This window comes from Barbus barbus (assembly GCF_936440315.1).
Source record: "Barbus barbus genome assembly, chromosome: 35".
NCBI lineage: Eukaryota > Metazoa > Chordata > Actinopteri > Cypriniformes > Cyprinidae > Barbus > Barbus barbus.
Genome location: NC_136763.1, coordinates 11,418,122 through 11,442,868, shown reverse-complemented (window position 1 = coordinate 11,442,868; position 24,747 = coordinate 11,418,122). Strand labels below are relative to the sequence as shown.

Genomic DNA, 24,747 nt, shown 5'->3' with positions numbered 1-24,747 from the left:
GCGCGTGGGGGCGTTGCTGTGAAGGGAGCACTGCCCACAAAATCTTAACTGCAGAGGGGAAAAAAAACTTTTGAAAAGAAGCTAACAATTCTATAGTCGTGGCGGTATACAGGATATTCCATACATAAGTAGGCTACATGTGAGTTATATCGTACATTAATTCATTTATTTATATATTTAGAAAAAAAAAAAAAAATCACAGTAGACTATTTTAAAAATTAAATCAAAATGTATTGTCCCATTAACTTTTTTTAACCGTATATTAATTAATATATTTATAATATTAATTAATATATATTTAATTAATCAATGGTGAGATTTGCATTTTAACTGTATTGTGTGTACTTTTTTTTTTTTTTTTACCTTCGAAGATGCCCTTGTAGTACAAAGTTTTACTTTCCCTAACTTTTTTTTTTTGGGGCAGCATTGAAATTGTTTTATACATCGCAGAACTTTTCCTTTGAAGTGCCGGCGGATTCGAATGTCGATTGTTCACTGTGTAACTGCTGTTGACTGTAGTTACAGTTCCATGTGCCGCTTGTCGTTTCCTATTTACCAGCGCGCATGCTTCATTATGTTCGCGCGACTCTGGTTGTTAAGGCGACGCAAAGCATTCCATATAACAAAAGCCAACGTTACAAAGTTCCAATGCTCCAATGCAATTAAAACATAAAAGTAGCGCCGAGGAGAAAGGCTGGAAAACCGCTTTCAGTTATAGTAAGTTTTCTGATGAACTTTATCAAATAATAATGCTTATTCAACATCATGTTTAAATAATAATAATACAAATTCATCGTTTTTGTATGCTGTTCTTTTTGTATTGTGCTATCATATACAGTATCATAGTACTTTTTTGTGATGGTCCTGTATCTCCTTATTCAGCATTTCTAGTTGACAATGGAATGCACTGACTTAGCATCACCTGACATAGAGAGAAGTGATGAATACGAGAAGATTCTCAAAGAATTGTCTTCAAACTCCACACAACGCACAGACCGTGAATCTGATGCTGACAAAAGTAAAGATCCAAATATGGAGATGCCAGAATCCAGTCCTGAGGATAAACAAACCATAACAACATTTACAACAGACTCCAGCTACATTGTCACCTGTAGAGTCAGTATTGCATTAGCTATCTTGAAAGGTATGGTGGTGGTATTGTTTCAATGCACAGTTTCATATCTATATATGCAATCCGATGTTGCATTTTAAATGTTTTCTTGACACCAGCAAAATAAATAAACTTGCATTGTTTTGCCAAAACTGTTTTATACATATTTTTTTGTTTTACATATAGCATTATTCTTTATTTTCTTAAATCAAGCAGAGCATGAGGAGCATCTCACTAATTCTGAGAAAAGAAGAAAAGAGACAAAGAAAGATGCATCTAGTGAGGTAGTGGAGGCCCCCAGAGCCGAGGGCTATTATTGCATTGAGTACAACATGCTGCCTGATGACCCCGCACCAACCAGAGTGGATCTAGTGATGTTCGGCTTGGCAGCTAAACTTTACATGGCGAATGAAACTAAGGTAAACTATTGGAATTAATTAGGGGTTAATTCTAAGCAAGAGCTTGTAAATGATCAATTATTTATATGTAGAATAATACTACTACTTTGACCTGATAAACAAACAGGTCTTGGTGTTGTTAGTATATGTTGATAAATTATGCACAAGGATTTGCTCCACTGACCCAAAGAAAGCTGGTTTAGTGTTTCAGTTAATGGCCTCTTTGGACTTCTATTGTGCACCTTGCTGTTTAGGGCCGAACACCTTTTGTCCACCACTTGCACCTGTATATATTTATTTTTTTCCAGTGACAGTAAAATTAATTGTATATACAATAAGCTCACCAAGGATTCATTTTATAAATCAAAATATTTGATCAAAAATACAGTAAAATCAGTAGTTATATTAAATATCATTACTGATATTTAATATTTAAATATTAAATATTTAAAATTACTCAATTCTTCAGAATCATTCTAATATGCTGATTTGCTGCTCAAGAAACATTTCTTATTATCATCAGTGTTGACTTGCTCAATATTTTTGTGGAAACTGATTTTTTTTTTTAGGATTCTTTGATGAATAGAAAGTTCAAAAGAACAACATTTATTTGAAATACAAATTGCTTGCAACAATACAAATGCATTTGCTGTCACTTTTATGTGTTACTGTCAATTTAATGTGCTCTTGCTGAATAAAAGCACAATTAAAAAAAACAAAAAAACATAAAATCATACTTACCCCAAAAGTGTAATTCTGTTGTCGTTTTTCGAAACAGAATAAATGACCATATAATAATGAAATCATGTGCTATGTGTTCTGACAAGGTGCTGAAGCCTTGGCGAGAAGGAAACCAGTTGTGGGTGAGTTGGTCTCAGACTTTAAAACTCAATGTCACCAAAGAGCTCCTGATTAAATTGGCCTCCCATAAGATCATTGTGAGAGTATGGGACAGCAAAGAAAAGGTGTCTTTCAAAGCCAGGAATGACAGACCCAAAGCCTTCAGACTGCCACAGGAGAGGACTGGAGAGGATCCAGAACAAATGGGTATGACCTACCCGTTTTATTGATTGTGCTTCCTATTGGGATTTCCTTCATTGTAATGTTGGTATCTTTAAGCAAGATCAAGAGTTTAGACACCGCAGAGTTTAATGACTAAAGTGAAATATGTCTAGGATAGATGAAAAATGAAAGAATATTTAACTTACCCAGTTACTTCATGAGAGGGCTAGTCATAGTGTGTTGTAACTGATTTAAAGACAGTAATTTATATCTCAGTAGGCAGGAAAATGAGTGTGAACCTCAGTTCACTACGACAGGTAATTATGAGATGGTGAGATCTGGCACTTACATCCTCACATCTGTTACAGTATTGTGATAATGGAGAATATTATACGCAAGTATAGCACAAAGTACAATGCAAACATGCAGCATTTCTAGTTATCATTCTTGAATAAAAATTCTCTCAGTGATTTAAAATCATCAAAGTTCTCACTAAATGTCTTCAAAGGTGGCATCAGGAAGATGGTTTGTGAGATGAGAGCTGTCTATGAGAAGGAGGACATAAAAATAAGCACATCTAAAAACCACAAAGATCTAACATCATCAGTCTATAGGAAGCATTTGGAGCTTCGCTGTGCCACAGGTACAACATGCTTATACTGTATGTTAATAAAAGATTTATGATGGTGATTATTATGTTTTACAACAACATGAATAGGTTTGATTGTGTATGTGGTCATACTTACTAACTATACCCAAAGTCTTTAGACAAGTCATGTCACTCGGCGGCCATCTTTGAAACGCCTCTCGGGCATGCAAGTGCAGCTCCTATCACTTTGGATGGGGAAACATCAAAATCTCCAAAACTGTTCACTAAGCTTACGATTAAATTACATATTTGAAATCACCAAAGAAATCTGACAACATATGTATCATAAATGTTGTTTCTTTTGCTCAAATAGCGTTATAAAAAGATAATTTTTCAGGCTAGACCCACCAGTGCGCATGCGCAGTCCTCAGCGCACGTGCGTTCACACCAGCAGCGAATGAAGCGTTAAGCGCGAGTGATTTACATCTTAAGTCAATGCAAAGACGCGAATAGACATTCTGCGGCGCGAATAGAGCGTTTCGGGCGTTTGACGCGCATAAAGCGTGATACGCGCAAATTGAAAAATCTGAACTTTGGCGGATATTCGCGGCTCGTTAACCAATCAGGAGTTTGCTCTAGTAGCGAGCGGAGGGATAAATCCGAAACAACAATGGAGGACAAAATAATCATCGCTGTATGTGGACACCGGCACCCGGGCTGTTATATCCTATTGCAAATACACTCACAATAGTATAGTAAAAATTTTTTTTATTTATATGTCAGCCATTTCGCAACAAGACTGGAGCCGCCTGGCAGAAGCCCCTTCCTGATTCGCGTCTGTTGTGAAGTGCATTTCACCCGCGAATGAAGCGAGTAAACTATAGCGTCCAACTTTTTTACAGTCTATGGTCCAACTACGTGCGAATTATTCGTGCAAGACGCGTCTGGTGTGAACGCATTCGAAAAGCGGAAGATTGTAAAAGAACTTCCGGTGTAGCCTCTATCAATGGCTGGGCCCATAGCACGGCAATGTTGTGGATTATTTATGTAGAATTCAGCATATATGTCTTCTAAACACACCAATCTCATTTTACAACAATTAATTGAGTATTATGAAACCAAGGAATGTGTTGTCACGATATCCCGATGCGTATTTCGTGACTTAAAGAGCGCACGAGCCATACTGTATGTGTATAGACAATTATTTACAGTCTGATCACCTTATTTCATTACAGAACAGCGAGAAAACTACAAACAACATATCACATTAATAACCATTAGAATTATCCAAAGCTTAAAACATTAATTATGACTAAAGGCTGGATAGAAGGATTAAATTAAAGGTTTAGGGCAAACTTGTTGTATTAAACATACTGCTCACTTTTTTTCACACGCTGACTTTGATGCAATATTCTACAATTGCATAAAATTGAAGTTGTTCAAATAAAGAAATATTTCCAGCCCATAGACTATAATTAAAAAATAAGTTTGATCATATTAAGAGAGTTATTCTCTGTGATTGCGTGCAACGATTGAATATTATTATACTGTGAACAAAAGCGGGAGGGTAATCACAATGAATATAATTCAAAAATAAACTAAACAATATTAAAAATAAAATTAAATCAGCCCGAGTATTCAGCGGTGCGACGCTCAGGCTAATGTTACACATTAAAATAAAGAATGACGTGATGCATGGTATGGAATCAGTATAAATACACAGTTTTAACATTGATGTTTATTGCGTCAATGTTCAACTAAACTAAATTAGTTTAATTTTCTTCTCAAAACTGGCTTCTGTCCATTGACAGTAAAGCAGGCGGAATTCCTTTACGCTACTAATCGGAGCCGGATGTGACGACACGCAGACTGTGATAAAGGCCTATAGTAACCGGGACGTCTAACGGCAGCTGCAGTGCTGACTTTACCGATTAGCGATTGGCTCTTTCATTCAGAAGGCGGGGCTTCCTGCGATTTAACGGCCATATTGAGTGTTGCATTTTTCCCCATTCAAAACTATACGAGTGACATGTCTTGGGTATTCTATAGTCTTTGCCAAAGTATCCTTTTAATGAAAAAAATACATGTATAAAAACCAACAGCTGAATCCAAGTCCTCTACAGCTGAAACACTTTAACCATTTGTTAGTACAGTTCAATAAAATTTTTTGGGGTTGATACATTTTTGAAATAAGTCATTTAACAACTAGTGACAACTATTGAAGTGACATACTGCCAAGTATGGTGACCCATACCCATAGGAATTTGTGCTCTGCATTTAACCCATCCAATGTGCACACACACAGCAGTGAACACACACACACCATGAACACACACCCGGAGCAGTGGGCTTTTATTTATGCTCCCCAAGGCTGCATTTATTTAATCAAAAACAGTTAAACAGTAATAGTGTGAAATATAATTACAATTTAAAGGGGTGGTTGATTGCGATTTCACTTTTTTAAAGTTAATTAGTGTTTAATGTTGCTGTTTGAGCATAAACAATATCTGCAAAGTTGCAGCGCTGAAAGTTCAATGCAAACGGAGATATGGTCTTTTAAAATTCTGGCAGTTTAATGCCAACAAAAACGGCTCGTAGGGACTACAACGTGTTACTTCCTGGGTCCGTTACGTTACGAACCCAGATAAACCCCGCCCCCAGGAACATACAGCAAAGTCTGGCGAGGCCATGCTGCGCTGCTTTAGAGAAAAGGAAGAGAAAACTAAGAAAATATATAATATATAAAAATATATTTATATATGAATCACAATTCTGTCTTCTAACGATTCTAATGGATTCACAAATTTCAAAATCAATGTTACAAAGCAGCAGTTCTCTTAATTCTTAAAAATTACCCTTCCTTCCTTACCATCATATCCTATAATAAAGCTCAGTTTCCCTTAAAAAGACTATTAGTTACTAATATTCTCTGGGCCTCAATCAGACTTAAATAGATGACGCCATTGTTTACAATACAACTGGAGCACATGCCGCTGAGGTGAGGGGCGGGACATTTAAACGCGCACTAGAGGCAGTTTAGCCAATCACAAACATACTGGACCAGCTAACAAATCTGAGCCCATCACGTATTTCTGAGGGAGGGGCTTCATAAAACCAAGAAATAGTCGGGGTGTTTATCAAAGAAGGGAATAAAGATAAATTATGTGAAAAATAATGCGTTTAAAAAAAAACCCAGAAGCATTAACACATTATACTGCACCCCATAAACACAATCAAGCCTAGAAAAAAAAGAAGTCAACCACTCCTTTAAATTAACTTTAATTTAAATTTATTCATGTGAAGGCAAATCTGAATTTTCAGCCACCATTTGACATTTCTTATTATCAATATTGAAAACAGTTCTGCTGCTTGTTTTCAGGATTCTTTGTTAAATCAAAGAACAGAATTTATTCAAGATTCAAAGCGTTTATTGTCATGTGCACAGTGAGGAAAACACGTTTCCCTGTACAATGAAATTCTTTCTTTGCTGTCCACAGTGAATACCAAGACAATAGCAAAAACTTTATTTGAATTATTAATATTTTGTAACATATCAAATGCCTTTGTCACTTTAGATAAATTTTATGCATCCTTGCTGAAAAAAAGCATTAATTTCTTTAAAAAAACTATTGAATGGTAGTGTAAAGCTACTATTAAAGGACTGATGAATTAATACTGACTTGATACATCTATACACACTTGATGAAATAATCTCATCACAATTTTATCATGTTCATCTTGAATAATCATTATCATGTTTCTTGAAGTAGCAAGTCAGTGGGCACCCTATTTGTCTATTTCAATTTAGCTCCTAGTAAGAGTGGTTTAACAACAGAAAAGAGCCAAACATCACCCACTAAGACGACACTGTTCCAGAAACCCACCCAGGATACTGCAGAACTCACGGAGGTCAAACAGGAAAAGGAGGTCGCCTCACTGGAAATCAGTTTCGCTCCTCTCCTTGCAGGTAATTTGTTTTCTAGCAACCTTATGGTAGCTTTTGGTGCATAAAAATAATTTTCTGAATTTTATACCTCCTAAAACCCCCATTAGTAGCCGACAGCTGTTGTATTCACTCACTCTTATGGCTCTTATACACAGGTTTCCTGTAACTGAATGTTGTGTTTATATAATCTATCATGAACATGATTTTTGCGAGGCAGCTTGCCATTTAGGGGCTGTTTGCCTTATTCCTGAGCGCTGTGGGGTGGATTTGAGTAAGGGGGTTCCCCGCAGGGTCCCTGCTACTTAGCTTCTAATTGGCTGTCGAATGGCACCAACCAAAGCCAACCGACTGCTGCTTTAACTTTTGATGTGTCTCATCCAGAACCCCAGCGGGAGCTCCTGAAGAAAGCCTTTGCTTGGGAAATATTTTAGCCTCGTTCCCATAAAGCCGAGCCAGACAAATCACGTGTAGCTCCTTTCATTGCGGGGTTGGATGGAGGATGGAGGCCATTACCCAATCCTGTTATAATTTTGCAAAAATATGATCCATTAAGGACAGAAATCTCATATGCTTTTTATTATTATTATGGCTATGTGGAATGATATGGGAGTGAAGGACACTCCCATAGTTAGATTATGATATATATACTACCGTTCAAAAGGTTTTGCTTACTTTCATTCATATGAGATGCATTAAATTGATAAAAATACAGTAAATACATTTATAATGTTACAAAAGTTTTCTATTTCACAGGAATAAATTATATTTGAAAATACACTGAAATAAAAAATAATTTTTAAATTGCAATAATGAATGAATGAATACCTTTATTATCATTGTCCAACTGTACAACAAAATTTTAGTCTCTCATTCTGAAGATTGCATGCACACACACAAAAAAAGATTCTAAAATTTTAAACATTGTACAGATTACAAATGTAAACAGTGCAAAATATGACATACGTGCAGAGAAGGGAAAGTGCAAATATAAACAAATGCGTACCATTTATGACAGAAATATATTAAAAATTAGATAAACAGAAAGAATTAAAAGGATATATCGATCATATACATACTGATAAAAAAGTTCCCCATACTACTGTTTTGCTGTATCTTTGATCAAATAAATGCAGCCTTGGTGAGCATATGAGACTTTGGTAAGAAACATCTTAGCAATCCCAAACTTTTGAAAGGTAGTGTATGATATACATTTTTCAAACATCAGCTACCTAGCTGGCATGCACTGTCTTTATGATAGGGAGTATGATGCTCTCTGACTGCCTGGGATTCTGTTCCGGAGGAGTACAAGAGGGATTCTGGAATATAACTCTTGATCAGCCATTTATATCTGAGCAGCTAAAAGCTGAACTCAATCCACTAGTCATCACAGTGTTATCGGCTTCCTGTCTGCCATCATCTCCCGTTCCTTTCCATGTACTTAAGGTATATGCTATTTCAGAAATGATTAATTTGATTATTCAATAAGAACATATTAAACAAATGATCACATTCATCTTTCAATAGGCTAAATGTCATCCTGTCTACTGTCAGTACAAGTTCTGCAACATGCCTGTTCACAGAACCAAAGGCCATGATCACAACGCTAATATCTACTTCAAGGATGTGAATGTGATTTTTACTGGTCTGCTGAGCCCTGGCAAGCTGTTTGAGTTTCTTAACGGTCCACCCATTAAGATCGAAGTCCATGATCGGGATAGAAAAAAGGAAAAACCCTCCAGTACACCAGCTATATTTGGGACTGACCCCAGTGATGCCAAAGAAGATTTATGGGTCGCGCGTAATGCATTAAAAGCAGATACTGAACTTCATGATCCATATGGCATAGCAAAACTAGATCTCTCAGATCTTCTTCGAGGATGCAGATATTTGAAGCTGAAATTGCCCATAAGGAGGAGTTCTGAGGTTTCCTCAGATATTGCAATGCCAGTGGGTCATTATCTTGAAGCTGACGCCCAACTGAAAGTCCAGGTGGAGATAGCACATACCCTTCAATGTGAAGATAGCAACAGTGATAGAGATTGCCCTTTTGGTCGCGTCATTTATGTCTTCAAGTATAACAATACACATGTCTTTGCCAAACTGACATCAGAAATTCTACAGATCAATGCAGATGCCTTCCAACTGAAGCATTATCCAGAGGAAACAATTCAAAGGCTCCTGTCTGGTCATAAAATAAGCAAAGATAAAGTGAACAAAAGGCTGAATGTTCTCACTGGATTTCATATGATGGATAAGGCTCTTCACCTTTTTGTTCTGGAAGGATTGAAGGATCAAGCAGTCAAAAGACTGTGGACTACAGTGCCTATAAGGTAAGAAAGTCATCATTTAAAACGCTCCCACATGTGCACAACATTTACCAATATGCAGCAAAGCAAAAATTCCTGAAGATCATACAGGCTGATCTGATCCTTTCCAGGTTGGATGGTGATGAGGAGGAACAGGTGACTGCACTGTATAACTCAGACTTGAGTTTTTCAGAGCGACTGTATGACATACTTGATATGGGTCTGAGTCCCGTTTGCCTTGTAAAGCCACTTGAGACCATTTTGATGGAGCCTTTGGTGTTTATCAGAAATACAGTTCCTCATCCCTGTCTTGAGGCCTTGAAATGGTAAAACTGCAATTACACTTACAATTACAAAGAGCAGCTCCTTTTTGCCTTATAATTTCTAAAATGGTCATTTTTTCTTGGTTTTCTCAAGCACATTGATTGGTTTAGGATAGTATTAATGTTCGACTACAATTTCAAAATGGTAACAAGTACCAGGTGTAATTGGATGGATTATACTTCACAAAAAAACTATTCCGCGTGGTATTTGCTAAACCTAGAGGAACTAACTTTGTGAAACACTGAGATATTAAAGAAAGTTGAAATGTTTCCTATTAACTTTTTAGTATAAGCCACATCTGCAAAGCCAAGAAGCTTCAAGAAGTAGTGCACCACGACCTGTTCCCATCAGCCGACATGATTCTAAGCTTAAGCAAGGAGTTTGGATCAGATCTCAGGAGAGGAGAGCTATGGTTGGCAACAGAGACCCAGCAATCTCAGGATATACCTGATCAACATAACATCAGAAAGAGAACTCACACACCTCTAGACAACTTCAACAGAGAATACTTCCAATGGAAATGGAATGAGGGTAATAATGTGAAGGACTTTATCCAGGTAATGAATGATTCATACGTTTAACAAAATGGAGAACTTGAGTTAATTAATGCATTTTTTTAAATTTCAGGTAAATATTGAAGACATCCACAGGGCGAGTAGCGATTTACAAAAGTCAAAGCCTAGAGTGTTTTTGGATAATATCACTGATGGTCAGACCATCAATTACCACAATGTTCAAACAACGAATTCCCCTACTCTACACTACAGAGAATTTTTGAAGGTTGGCATAATTTGATTTACTTTCTAAGCTTGAAAACTATGAAAAAAGTTGACTGATGTGTTTAGGCAGGCTGCTGGGTCTTTTTGAGATTATATTGCCATGTCAAACAAAGTAAAATGTGACTGTTTATTGTCTTTCTAGGACTCCACTTGCATTCGCTTCTCTTGCCCAGGTTTTAAGAGCAGTATTGAATCTAACCAGCACCCGCAGCAGCCAGACGATGCTCGGATAGAGGAGCTGAGAAAGGTGCTGTTGAGGTCATGCCATACCGCTGTTACCCCCATCTGTGTCATGTTTCTCTCTCAGTGCAATGTAAACTTTATGGACATTCCTATGAGCTTAAGCAAGAAGATAGTTTTATCGATGTTTACCTACCTTGCCCACTTCTTTACAGATCCCCAGAGCTTAAGACAGTATTAGTTGCAAGTTCGGTGACAGGGCTAATGCTGATTGACTCATGGGACACACAGCGTTATCTAGAAGCATGTGCTTGCCTGAAATTGATTTAGCAGCCTTTCAAACTCCGTAACCTAGTTCCCTGCTGAACATGAGCATTGCACCCAAAAATTTGAACCTTACAGATGACAGATTGATGTTATCATTAGCAGTTTGTCCTATTTGAGCAACTGAACATGTATATTTATGTTTTTCCAAAAGCATTAATTTGTTGTAACCATCAAATTAAACTTTTAAACATGGGTTTAATGGTTTTTTTGGGGTTTTTTTTTCCACAGCCTTGGAGAGAAAACATTCTACATGGGAACAAATTGAAGCCAACGCTTCGCAGATTCAGGCTGCCATGGATCCACAGACATCAGGATTTTGAACTTTACTCCAAGCCCCCATTTGAGTTTGGACCAGAACTCCCGCTGAGCATCCATTTGGCTGGTAACACTTTCTTAATGGGGTCATGAACTGCCTTTGTTTTTTATTTTGTACTAATGCTATCAATATTTTTACATAAAAAAACATCATAATTTAGAAATGATAGGCTATTTTCTGTCCTGTTTTGACCCCCTCATCGAAACACCGTTTGAATAGGCGTGGCGTATTGTAGACTCAAAAGTAAATGCCCACTGCTATGATTGGTAGACAGTTGTGTATGTTTGAAAGCCTACATCCTTCACAGATGAACACTGCCGTGATTTAGGTTAAATATGCATAAATAATCCTATCAAACGATCTGTTATAACAGATAAAGCAACACTGATCACGTAATGAAAAGAGTTACTCACACTTGTGAAGTGTGACATCATATCCAATACATTTGGCACAGAATCGTCTTTTAATTTGCAATCTTTCTGTACAGTACAGTCGATAACTAAGAAAGATGGTGCCAGATTTGTTTGTGTGAAACTGGACTCATTTTACCTTGTATTTTGTTTAGGAGAAGCTCTCCATGAGGAGCACCTTCAGGCTGCACATGCTCAGTACAACAGGTGGCAGAGAAAGATGTTGCTCGATGAGACCTCTACAGGAAGTGGAAGAGTTCCTGAGTTCAAATTTCACATGAGGAGAGCTGGTCTGGATAAACTACAAGACATACTGAAAGACAAGCCCATGAAATATTCTCTGAAGAGGCCAGGAATGGCATTAAAAGTACTAAAAAGCTAAATGATTTCCTAAAACGACATTACTGCTGAACATAAAAATATGCATGACAGTCAAATATCATTTTGAAAATTATATCAGATTTATTGTTAGATTAACATTTTTAGAAATCACATGGACAGACCGTTATGTCTCCTAACAGAGAGATCTCCAACAAACATACTTTTCTTTAAAACGTTTAGGCTTGTTATTCTAGATCTAATCCCTGTTTTTTTCCCCCCTCAGCCCATTCCTGTTATTTCTGTGGTCCAGCCTACTGAAAAGACCGGCTCAGCAGAGAGGGAGGCCAATATTCCATTTGCTCCTGGACCCTTTCAGAACCACAGCCTGAGCTGGGACAAAAACGCAATTCCAAGATACTCGTCCCAGTACAGCAAATTCCACTTCAGGTTAGACATAATCCTTGTTCTTCAGTTTGTACTGTTTAATAATTATTAACATGCTAAGTTACTGCACCACAACTTGGAAATAAGTGTGAACCATTCACACTACTTATATAAATTCACGAAACAAACACTAAGAACGTCTTGGAAGCACTTCTGGCGTGCAGAAATGAAAAAAAAAAAAAAAAAAAATCTAATTTTAAACTGCTCTGTCAGTAACGTTCAGATTTTTTAACAGAGATTACTGGAGGCCACATTCCACTCTGCACAAGCGTAGTGTTTTACCGCTAACAGATGAAGAGAGAAGAAAACACTCCTGTCAGAAACCTACTGAAGCCCCAAAGACACTTATGATAATTGCCCACTTCAAACACAGCAGAAACATCACGGAGATGAGAACCAACAAAGACATCACCTTACATATGCATTAAAGGTATTGCTTCATAATCACTTGGATTTTATGCCATTCAACCAATATTAAGAAGCACTTAGGTGGCACTAGAAAACTGATATAAAAAGAACTAAAACATTGGAGAGTGAGGCTCAATCAAGACTGCATATTGTGAGAAACAGAAGTATATTTAATTGAATCATCGTAGCAGATCTTCTCACTTTTGTTGGGTTAAACTGAGACACAAGCTTGTGAGAAACCTTTCAGACAACAAGAGCCATCTCAGAAGGTTCTGTCCAGAGGATGTGAGCAGACATATGCCCTCTTAGCTAAGACTTCCTGGGCGATCTTCTTTATGTTGGCATCATTGTTCTCCGGGGAATCTGGAGAGAACACAAACCCCAATCCGTTCAGTGAATGCTCTGATCTAATGCATTACATTGACTGGAGTTATTAGGCGGACAGTAATTGGAACAGCATGAAGAGTGCATTCAAGTGTTAGCGACTGACTTATGGTTTGTAAGGTTGTGGAGGAAATTCTACAACATGTGCAAGTGCTTTGTCTTGCTATGCAATAAAATGAGAAGGGCTGGTATTAATTATAGCTGTGCGCTTTACTCACTTTTTTGAAGCTGAGTCAACAAGAAGTTGTTCTTGAAATGAGCATCTTTGCAGAAAGTGTTGGTAAGCAGCACCTGAAACCCAGTGGAGATTTAACAAGGCTGTTTACATTAACGATTTCAAACTTAACGAGTAAGCAAATTTCCTTGATTATGAGGTGTTTGTTGGCTAAATTATTTTACACTCTTTGACCTAAGAGCAATTCAACAAAAGTAGAACAGACAGAAAAAAATGACATGGAATTATGAAATGCATGTTTAAAAGCATGCAAAACCTTGCAAAAAACTCGTATATCATTTCAAAGCCGATATGCAAGCAGCGCAGTCACAGCATGACAAGTCATTAAACTGTTTCCGTCAATTGTTTCTCTCATGCAAAATCAAAACAGCTCTGCTGCTATGAATTAAAATTCAGCTTATTGAAACGCCTCCTGGGACTAATTCACAAGAAATGCATCATTTGTCACACTGCAACATCCAAAATCCTTTCAAGTTCAGTCCTCTAAACAGGTCAAGTAAATGAGCCGTTTCTTTTTTCTGCCCTAATCTGTACTTGTTCAACACTGCGTGCTTTATTAAAATGCTCTGACTGAACACTGAACAAAAGGCTGAAGTCTTGAGGCAAGTCTCAAAACTGAGAATCACTTTACAGGTCGAGGTAATGTGCTCTTTTAACATGGCTTGCTTTGAAACTGACCATGTGACCTCAGGGTGGAAGGTTTAAGCGTCTGTTACCTCATGGTCATGGTTGCGCAGGCCGATGCTGATGGAGCGACTGGTGCGGGACAGGACGGCTGTCATGGCGTAGAGGTTAATTAATACATCTGCAACTTTTTTCAGCACAAGCTGCTCCTCGACAATTGTCTGAAACAGATTAAGTTACAGATAAAACTGTAAGATGCAGAAGTGAAACTGTAATATTAGGGTTTTTTTAACTAAATGCTTCATATAAGAATCAGTAAAGTTCATACAAAAATTTCATAAAGTTTAGATTTTTTGTTTGAATTCTATGGACACTACCATTTAAAAGTTAGAATTTTCAGCACCATTACTCCAGTCTTCAGCCTAAAATAATGCTTCAGAATTCATTCCAAATTGCTGATTGAGTGGTCAAGAAACATTTCTTGTTATCAATGTTGAAAACACTTGCGCTGCTTAATAATGTGTTGAAATTGTAAGTTTTTTTCAGGATTTTTTGATGAATAGAAAGATCAAAAGAACAGCATTTATTAGAATTTTTTTTTGTGGCATAATAAATATCTTTACTGTCACTTTTGATCAATATAAAACACCCTTGCTTAATAAAAGTACAACCCGAATTCCGGAAATGTTGGGACGTTTTATAAATTTGAATAAAATGCAAACAACATTTTATTCCTCTCCACCAGTAAGCTGGTGTGTGGTGGGCGTTCTGGCAGACTATGGCTGCCGTCGCATCATCCAGGTGGATGCTGCACACTGGTGGTGGACGAGGAGACACCACCCCTCACAATGTAGAGCGCTTTGAGTGCTTAGAAAAGCAGAAAAGCGCTATATAAATGAATTATTATTATTATTAACAAAGAATTTCAAATCACGAACCAATATTTTATTCACAATAGAACATAGATAACATAACAAATGTTTAAACAGGGAAATTTTACAATTGTATGCACAAAATGAGCTAATTTCAAATTTGATGCCTGCTACAGGTCTCAAAATTGTTGGGACGGGGGCATGTTTACCATGGTGTAGCATGTCCTCTTCTTTTCAAAACAGTTTGAACACATCTGGACGTCGAGGTTATGAGTTTCTGGAGTTTTGGTATTGGAATTTGGTCTCATTCTGGCCTGATATAGGTTTCCAGCTGCTGAAGAGTTTGTGGTCGTCTTTGACGTATTTTTCATTTAATGATGCGCCAAATGTTCTCTATAGGTGAAAGATCTGGACAGCAGTCAGGCCAATTCAGCACCCGGACTCTTCTACTACGAAGCCATGCTGTTGTAATAGCTGCAGTATGTGGTTTTGCATTGAAATACACATAATTCACCTGCTGAAATACACATCATCTGGAAGGGAGCATATGTTGCTCTAAAACCTTTATATACCTTTCAGTATTCATAGTGCCTTCCAAAACATGCAAGCTGCCCATACCGTAGGCACTTATGCACCCCCATACCATCAGAGATCCTGGCTTTTGAAACACGCTGAAAGGTCTCCCTCCTCTTTAGCCCCGAGGACACGGCGTCCGTGATTTCCAACAAGAATGTCAAATTTGGACTCGTCTGACCATAGAACACTTTTCCACTTTGAAACAGTCCATTTTAAATGAGCCTTGGCCCACAGGACACGACGGCGCTTCTGGACCATGTTCACATATGGCTTCCTTTTTGCATGATAGAGCTTTAGTTGGCATCTGCAGATGGCACGGTGGATTGTTTTTTGACAGTGGTTTCTGGAAGTATTCCTGGGCCCATTTAGTAATGTCAATGACAGAATCATAGCAATGAGTGATGCAGTGTCGTCTGAGGGCCCAAAGACTACAGGCATCCAACAAAGGTCTTCGGCCTTGTCCCTTACGCACAGAGATTTCTCCAGTTTCTCTGAATCTTTTGCTGATGTCATGCACTGTAGATGATGAGATGTGCAAAGCCTTTGCAATTTGACGCTGAGGAACATTGTTTTTAAAGTATTCCACAATCTTTTTTTGCACTCTTTCACAGATGTTTTTCTAATCACGTTACAGACCTCATGTCAATTAACTTAATTAGTTGCTAGATGTTCTCCCAGCTGAATCTTTTCAAAATTCGGTGCCAACTTTGAGACCTGTAGCAGGCATCAAATTTGAAATGAGCTCATTTAGTGGATAAAAATGTAAAATTTCTCCGTTAAAACATTTGTTATGATCTCTATGTTCTATTGTGAATAAAATATTGGCCCGTGTTATTTGAAAGTCTTTTAGTTTTCATTTTATTCAAATTCAAAAAACGTCCCAACATTCCGCAATTCGGGTTGTATTAATTTAAAAAAAATAAAAAATAATCTGACCCCAACCTTTTGAACAGTACTGGAGTATGTTAAAATTTTGGGCACACTTAACCTTTTGGATCAAAATGTTTATGCTTGGAATTGGCATTGTAGATAAATATCTTCTTTTAAATTTATTTAAAAACTAACACTTAAATTAAACAAAATCAGTTTATAGATTTGTTTCAAATGTTTTGGCCACAACAGAATTCTGTTGGTTTCGTTTGTGCTATTTCATAGTTTTGATATGAACATAGTTTAAAACTTTTATTAATAATCATGTAAGAATTAAACGCACTGTCTCTATATTATATTTCAAGATGGTAATACTCATAAAGACACATCCTGTGCCAGCCTCTCTACAGTTCTCATTTCACACAGCATGTAGGCAAAACACTGCAGCGGTGGGATTTATTCCTTTAAATGTTTCCTACAGATGAGAATGAATGAAGATGAAACAGTAAAAACAGTGTGGATATCTGAAGCACTTCCAGGCTGCTCTCTTGTGAGTGCAGTCTGATTACAATAGCACGGCCACACAGACGTCCATTCAGAAAAGTGAGAGTGAGGCCAGCTGTGTCACACATGAACATTACCTAACATAACATAACCCAACAGGAAAGAAGGGACCAGAGACAAGGTCCCAGCAGCGCTAACAGCCCACGCTAATTACCTTGTGCGTTACAAGAAAAAAAAAAAAAAAAAAAAACACGTCTGTATGTTAAACCAATGGTAATTTTTCATTTTCTGGCAGCATCTGAGGAATGTGCACAAACTCGGATTAAAAACTGATGGTGAGGAAAATGAGATTGATGGGAATGGTGACTATGAGGCTTAGCTTACTATAAATATCTGTTTTTATGTATAAAGAAAGTTTTATATCATTGGAAAGACATTATCTATCATATAGTAAAAATATGTCCATAAAAAAAATCAGAAAAATTCATGATTTAATTTATTAAAAATGAAAACAGCTTTCTAAATAACACAATACATAATAAATCAAACAGTTTTACCTTTCCATATCGGTACAGTAAGCTTTCCACAGTGGAGCCGAAGTATGCAGCGTTCTGCTCAAACATTTTGGCGCTCTCCTGTGGGAGAAAGATGACATCATCACTCCTCTGAAAACGAGCTGGGCTCAATTACCCGACCACACGGGTTTAAAGGAGAGATCAGAAGGAAGGATTCTGCCTGATGAAATGTGACTGGCAGGAGAACTAGGCAAGATCAGAAGTGAGGGTGACAGGGCTTTTACTGGACATCTCTGCGCTGCTGTTATTACCATGACGTACATTCAGTTTATGACCACTGGTGTCATTTTACTCTATATTATGACAGATTACATCTATATAGAGCACAAGCAGCACTGGTTCTGTACCGTCAGACTGGGGTGCACAACGCCATCTTTGCCAGTCAATCCAAAGTCCACCGTCCTCACCACTGAGTCCTTCAATTTCTTTCCCAGAATCTCAAACACCACCCCCACATTTCCCTTCTTCATCTCCCTGTGAGAAGACAATGTCATATGTCAGACCATGCAGTTATGGTACTTTTAAATATAAACTAATTATCAAAGACGTGTTTTTTATATTTCTCACATACTTTATTTTTCCTGTTAGTATTTTGCCGGCATACTGCATTCCGGTAAGTGCAATGTACATCCTCAAAATCTCATTAGTGCCCTAAAAGCAGGAAAGAAAAAAAGCACATTATATAATGCATTCAATTGTTTTTGCATGTTCATTCTGGAGCCTTACATTTGTGACAACATGCCCCCTGGCGGTAAAAAGAATAAGAAAAAAAAGTGTGTGAGAATATATCTATCTATATCTCTCTCTCTCTCTCTATATATATATATATATATATATATATATATATATATATATATATATATATATATATTTTTTTTTTTTTTTGTTTTTGTTAAATTGTTACACAAATGAAATTAAGTACATTATTGTTCAAAAGTCTGGTGTCTGAGATTTTTTTTAAACTACATTTTATTTTTATTCTGCAAGGATGCATAAAATTAATCCAATATAACAGAAGAGCCTTGAATAATGTGACAAAATATTTATATTTCAAATAAATGTTCTTTTGAGCTTCCTTTTCAAAGAATCCTGAAAAAATTAAACAGTTTCCACAAAATATTAAGACTGATATAAGAAATGTTGAGCAGCAAATCATCATATCAGAATCATTTCTAAAGGATAGTGTGACACTGACATTTACATTTAGTTAGTTATTTAAATTGTAAAATATTTCATAATAATTATAATTTTTTTACATTATTTGATTAAATAAATGGAGTCCTGGAGAGCATAAGATACTTTTTCCAATTAAAAAAAATAAATACTGGACCCAAACTTCTGAATGGTCGTTTTGCTAATTTGACTATAAAAAATTTAATCATGTTCCTCTGTACCTCAAATATCTGGAGGATGCGGCAGTCCCTGAGGTAGCGCTCGTAGGGGTAGTTCTTGGTGAAGCCCAGGCCTCCTAAAACCTGCAGGGCTTCACTCACACAGATCCAGCTGCCCTCAGAGCTGAAGACCTGTATAATCAGCACTAAGGGTCAATGCTCCAACATGTTGTTATTCACTTATAATAAGTTCAAGTGATGATGATTTCAGGTTACTTTACCTTGACCATAGCAGCCTCCAGAGAACAGTCTGGGACTCCAGGTCGGTCCATCATTCCAGCAGTGAGATAAGCCATGCTCTCCATCACAAACGCATTCAGGGTCATGGTAGCAAACTTATCCTGTGCCAAAGAAAAATAAAACCATATGCTGACTAAGCAAATAGTAACAACACAATCATTCAATATGATTAAATATACCATGTAACGTACCTGAATCATTCCAAACTCAGAAAGGCTCCTGCTGAATTGTTTTCTTGTGCATGCATATTCTGATGTCAACTCTGGAATGATGTGGCATGTGGATCAATTTCAATTAAAAGATGTATAGATTACATTTACAAGGATGCGAGTAATAATAGTGAATTTTTAATGAATCGTGTTCTCACCGATCAGCCTCTTGATCATCCCCGCACCTGCACTGCCCATGCTGAAGCGACCATTATTCAGAATGTTCATGGCGACCTAAAGATGACGCGTACATGTCACGTGTCAATGCAACGCCATGTCATCATAGTGTTACAAATGTGCAATGAAGTCTTTGGATCACCTTAAAACCACCACCAACTTCACCAATGACATTCTCAATTGGCACTTTGGTGTCTTCAAATGTGACCTCACAGGCTATTGAAAGAAAGTACAAATATTCAATGAATGTGCATGCAAAAAAACAACACCAACAAAAAAATAAATAGTTTTTTCTAAATAATTTTATAATTTATTTACAAATGTGCATGTAAGGGTCCAAATACCAACTTAATTTTGAACAATAAATAATATTGTTGTTTTTTTAAATTTAAATTTTTTTTTATATTTTACTTTAAGTAATGCCTATTTGTTCCATCTTTGAAATAAAAGCCACTTGGTTTGACTTACAGTATATGTATATAGTAACATTCAAACGTTTGAGGCTGGTAAGATATTTTAATGTTTTTGAAAGAAGTCACTTTTTCTCACCAAGGCTAAATTTATTTGATCGTGAAAATAACAACAACAGTAATATTGTGAAATATTATCACAATTTAAAATAACTTTTTAAACATATTTAAAAATGTTATTCCTGTGATGTTAATATTTTGACCCTGAAATTTGACCCTTCAGAAATCATTCTAATATGCAGATTTGGTGCTTAAGAAACATTTCTTTTCCAATTTTTGCAAACACTTGTGCTGTTTAAGATTTTTGTGGAAACCGTGATTTCAGGATTCTTTAATGAACAAAAGAACAGCATTTATATGAAACAGAAATCTTTTGGAACATTATAAAAGTCTAATAAAAAAATACATATATAACCGTGGCTTAAAAAAGTGGGGAAGTCGTGGTCTAATGGTTAGAGTCGGACTCGTAATCCAAAGGTCGCGGGTTCGAGTCTCGGGCCGGCAGGGATTGTAGGTGGGGGGAGTGAATGTCCAGCGCTCTCTCCACCCTCAATACCACGACTGAGGTGCCCTTGAGCGAGGCACCGAACCCCCAACTGCTCCCCGGGTGCCGCAGCAAAAATGGCTGCCCACTGCTCCGGCTGTGTGTGTGCACTTAGGATGGGATAAATGCAGAGCACTAATTCAGAGTATGGGTTACCATACATGGCCACATGTCACGTCACTTTCACATTAAATGTCAACATTAGCTTCAAGCACGAAAGTAGATGAAAGTTTAAACTTACTGTTTGAACCTCTGATGCCCAGTTTGTCTTCAGGCTTGCCACTGGTGACACCACCGAACGCCCTCTCTACAATGAAAGCTGTGATCTTATCTTTCTTTTGACCGTCTTTGTCAACAACTTCAGTTCTGGCAAACACAGTCATGAGGTCTGCCCAGCCACCATTGGAAATCCAAAACTTGAGAGCAAACAATAATCAAAATTATCCAATGAAGAGATTTCACAAAGCCAAACATAATGACCTGATTGAAGCAGTCACCTTTGTGCCATTGAGCAAGAAGTGCTTGCCATCTTCTGTCAGCGTGGCACGTGTCAGTATAGATGCAGCATCACTGCCACTAACATGTGAGAGGACATGTCATTAAAAAACAATAACCAAAGCAGATTCGAAAATGGATCGGCTTTTAATCTTAGGTTAAATGTCGTACCTTCCAGGTTCAGTGAGGCAGAAAGCTGCAATATGCTCTCCTGTTGCTAGTTTGGGCAGGTATTTTGATTTCTGAGCATCATTTCCAGCTATCAGTATACCCTAAAATGCAGAGATTGTAATGGAAATTTTCTATTAACATAGAACTTACAGGAATAGCAAATAAAAATTTCCGCTGCAGTAAATGGGTGTCATCATAATGAAAGTTCAAACAGCTGATAAAGACATAACAATAATCCACAAATAATCCAAATGTCTCCAGTGACCAGTCCATCAATTATTGTCTTATACTAATCAATTAGTCTTATGTAAAATCTGCATGCTTGTAATGACAAAATTTCACAGATCAAGCATTGTTTACAAGCAAAACAGTCTAAAACAATTGTAAACAATTATGTTGGTGGATTTTGGGACGAGAAGACAACAGAGGATGGACTTTTTCACTGGAGGTTTATAGCTATGGACTCGTATTTTGGCCAGAAGTGACAAATTAAAGTTAAATGCCTTAAATATGAATTTGTTTCTTACAAACACAGCTTTCCGCCTCACAAGACATTAAATGACAGACTGGAGTTGTGTTGATTATTGGATTATTGTGATGTTTTTATCAGCTGTTTGGACTCTCATTCTGACGGCACCCATTCATATAATGCTAAATTTCTCCAAATCTGTTCTACAATGAAAACCTACATTTTGGATGGCTTGATGGTTAGTACATTTTCAGCAAATTTTCATTTTTGGGTGAACTATTGCTTTACTACAGGACTCACAATGCAACACACAAAGTCATTTACTCACCTTTAGGCCGATGGCTTGATGTGCTGCAAGTGTGACTGCAATAGCCCCATCTAAAGACGTGATCTCTCCTAACCTGGCATACATGGTGTTTGATAGGCCCAGACCGCCTGGAGGAAACAGGCAAACAAGAAGATGAATAGTCTCTGATAGTATATTAGAAATTGTTCCACGTATGAAGTCAGAGGTCAGTCTTACCATATTCTTCAGGTATCTGGATCCCAAACAGCCCCAGTTCCTTCAGCCCATTTAAAGTCTCAGGAGGAATTACGGCCTCATGGTCAATCTTCGTGGAATCAACTATGGTGATATTTGCACAAGTACAGAAAAAGACATTTCTCAGTCATTTGTATAAAAACATATAGGAATAAGCAAAGCTGAGATAACATGCACATATCTATCTATACTGTATAGAATTGACATATTCCCTTGCTTTCACTGAAGCACAAAAGTATTTGTGTTTTAATTATAAACTGTGAATTAACTACATTTAAAGCATTAAAATGACCTTGTTGACATAATTTTTTCATGAAAAATGCAATCACAAGTGTATTTTTCCAAGACGAACACAAGCCAGTACAGGTGCATCTCAGAAAATTAGAATATGGTGAAAGTCCATTTTTTCTTGTAACATTTCAAAAAGTGAAACATTCATATATTTTACATTCATTACATGTAAAACATTATATGTTTTAATTTTGATGATTAGAGCTTACAGCTCATGAAAGTCAAAAATCAGTATCTCAAAATATTGGAATATTTCCTAAGATTAATCAAAAAAAGGATTTGCAAAACAGAAAAGTTCAAGTTCTTTAAAGTATGTTAATTTCTGCACTCAGTACTTGGTCAGGGCTCCTTTAGCACAAACTTCAACAAAAGCATCAGTGAGGTGTGGCATGGAAGCGATCAGCCTGTGGCTCTGCTGAGGCACTATTGAGGCTTCAGCTCGTCTGGATTGTTGGATCAACTGTTTCTCATCTTTCTCTTGAAAATATCCCATAGATTCCATATGGGTTCAGGTCAGGCATGTTGGCTGGCCAGTCAAGCACAGTAATATCGTGTTCAGCAAAGCACTTGGAAGTGTTTTTGGCACGGTGGGCAGGTGCTAAAGTTCTGCTGGAAAAGGAAATCAGCATCTCCATAAAGCTTGTCAGCAGATGGAAGCATAAAGTGCTCTAAAATCTCCTGGTAGACGGCTGCATTGACTTTGGACTTGATAAAACACAGTGGACCAACACCAGCAGACGTCACGGCACCCCAAATCATCACTGACTGTGGAAACTTCACACTGGACTTCAAGCAGCTTGGATTATGTGCCTCTCCACTCTTTCTCCAGACTCTGGTACCTTGATTTCCAAATGAAATGCAAAATTTACTTTCATCTGAAAAGAGGACTTTGGACTACTGAGCAACAGTCCAGTTCTTTTTCTCCACAGCCCAGGTAAGACGCTTCTGACGTTGTCTCTGGTTCAGAAGTGGCTTGGTAGCCCTTTTCCTGAAGACGTCTGAGCGTGGTGAGTCTTGATGCACTGACTCCAGCTTCAGTTCACTCCTTGTGAAGCTCTCCCAAGTGTTTGAATCAGCTTTGCTCGACAGTATTCTCAAGCTTGCGGTCATCCCTGCTGCTTGTGCACCTTTTCCTACCCAAATTATTCCGTCCAGTCAACTTTGCATTTAATATGCTTTGATACAGCACTCTGTAAACAGCCACACCTTTCAGTAATGACCCTCTGTGACTTACCCTCTTTGTGGAGGGCGTCAATGTTCGTCTTCTGGATCATTGCCAAGTCAGCAGTCTTCCCCATTATTGTGGTTTCAAAGAACAAGAGATACCCAGAATTTATACTGTAGGGACGGTTATTAATTGAAACTCAAATGGAAATATTCTAATATTTTGAGATACTGATTTTTGACTTTCATGAGCTGTAAGCTCTAATCATCAAAATTAAAACAAAAAAACTTTTGAAGTATTTTACTTTACATGTAATGAATCTAAAATATATGAAAGTTTCACTTATTGAAATAAGTTACAAGAAAAAAATAACTTTTTCACCATATTCTAATTTTCTGAGATCCACCTGTATAATACACATATACGTGACATAATATATGAAGAGAGACCTCACAATAATTAAACAAAACCTCATTTAACACATGTTTGTTTTGTACCCACCATCTTCATTGAAAAACTTTTCCACAGGTTGAACAAGTTGGTTTATTTCCTCTAATTCTTCATTACTGATTTCTGGGTAGGGAAAGACTTCAGCCTAAAAGATGTATATATATAATTTTAATGTAACAATGCAGTCTTATCCAGAGTATTTAACCGAAAAGAAAACCATCCACTGAAATAACTAAGTTATAAATCTTATGAATTTTATCGTCGCTATTATTGATTATAAGACTCCTTGACCTTGCTCAAGTGGTGTCATATTTTAATAGTTATGTCAGGTATCTACACACAATAAAGCAACAATTTTATTCTGTAGTTTGTTGACATTACCTTGTTTACTTTGCCCAGGAACAGATCTTTGGCATATGCCAAACTCCTCGCGCTGGATCTAATGAAGCGTCGCGACTGAAAATGATGCAGGCAATCTCGTGCAGCAAACACATTTCTCCCAAGTTTGACCGATCTTGACAAAACGATAAGTTTGTTCAGGTTCATCTTCAACGTAGATACTCACCCAAATCACCCTAGGACTGAGTGAAACACCTTTCACCCAGTTTCGTCTCACATTGATGACGACACGAG

General features: G+C 37.2%; 1 protein-coding gene across 1 annotated transcript; it reads right to left on the bottom strand.

The window, feature by feature from the left end:
- Positions 1 to 12,127: 12,127 nt before the first annotated feature.
- LOC306855062 (complex I assembly factor ACAD9, mitochondrial-like) lies at positions 12,128 to 24,747 on the bottom strand. The gene is made up of 18 exons (XM_079393487.1): positions 24,496 to 24,747; positions 24,166 to 24,259; positions 22,191 to 22,292; positions 21,996 to 22,102; positions 21,199 to 21,299; positions 21,030 to 21,108; positions 20,774 to 20,948; positions 19,661 to 19,734; positions 19,500 to 19,575; positions 19,324 to 19,394; positions 19,114 to 19,233; positions 18,896 to 19,024; positions 18,073 to 18,152; positions 17,849 to 17,975; positions 17,484 to 17,561; positions 14,197 to 14,325; positions 13,464 to 13,536; positions 12,128 to 13,224 (listed from the first exon to the last, which is right to left on the bottom strand). The coding sequence occupies exons 1-18, from the start codon at positions 24,658 to 24,660 to the stop codon at positions 13,124 to 13,126; spliced, it is 1,881 nt and encodes a 626-aa protein (XP_079249613.1). The 5' UTR covers positions 24,661 to 24,747; the 3' UTR covers positions 12,128 to 13,123.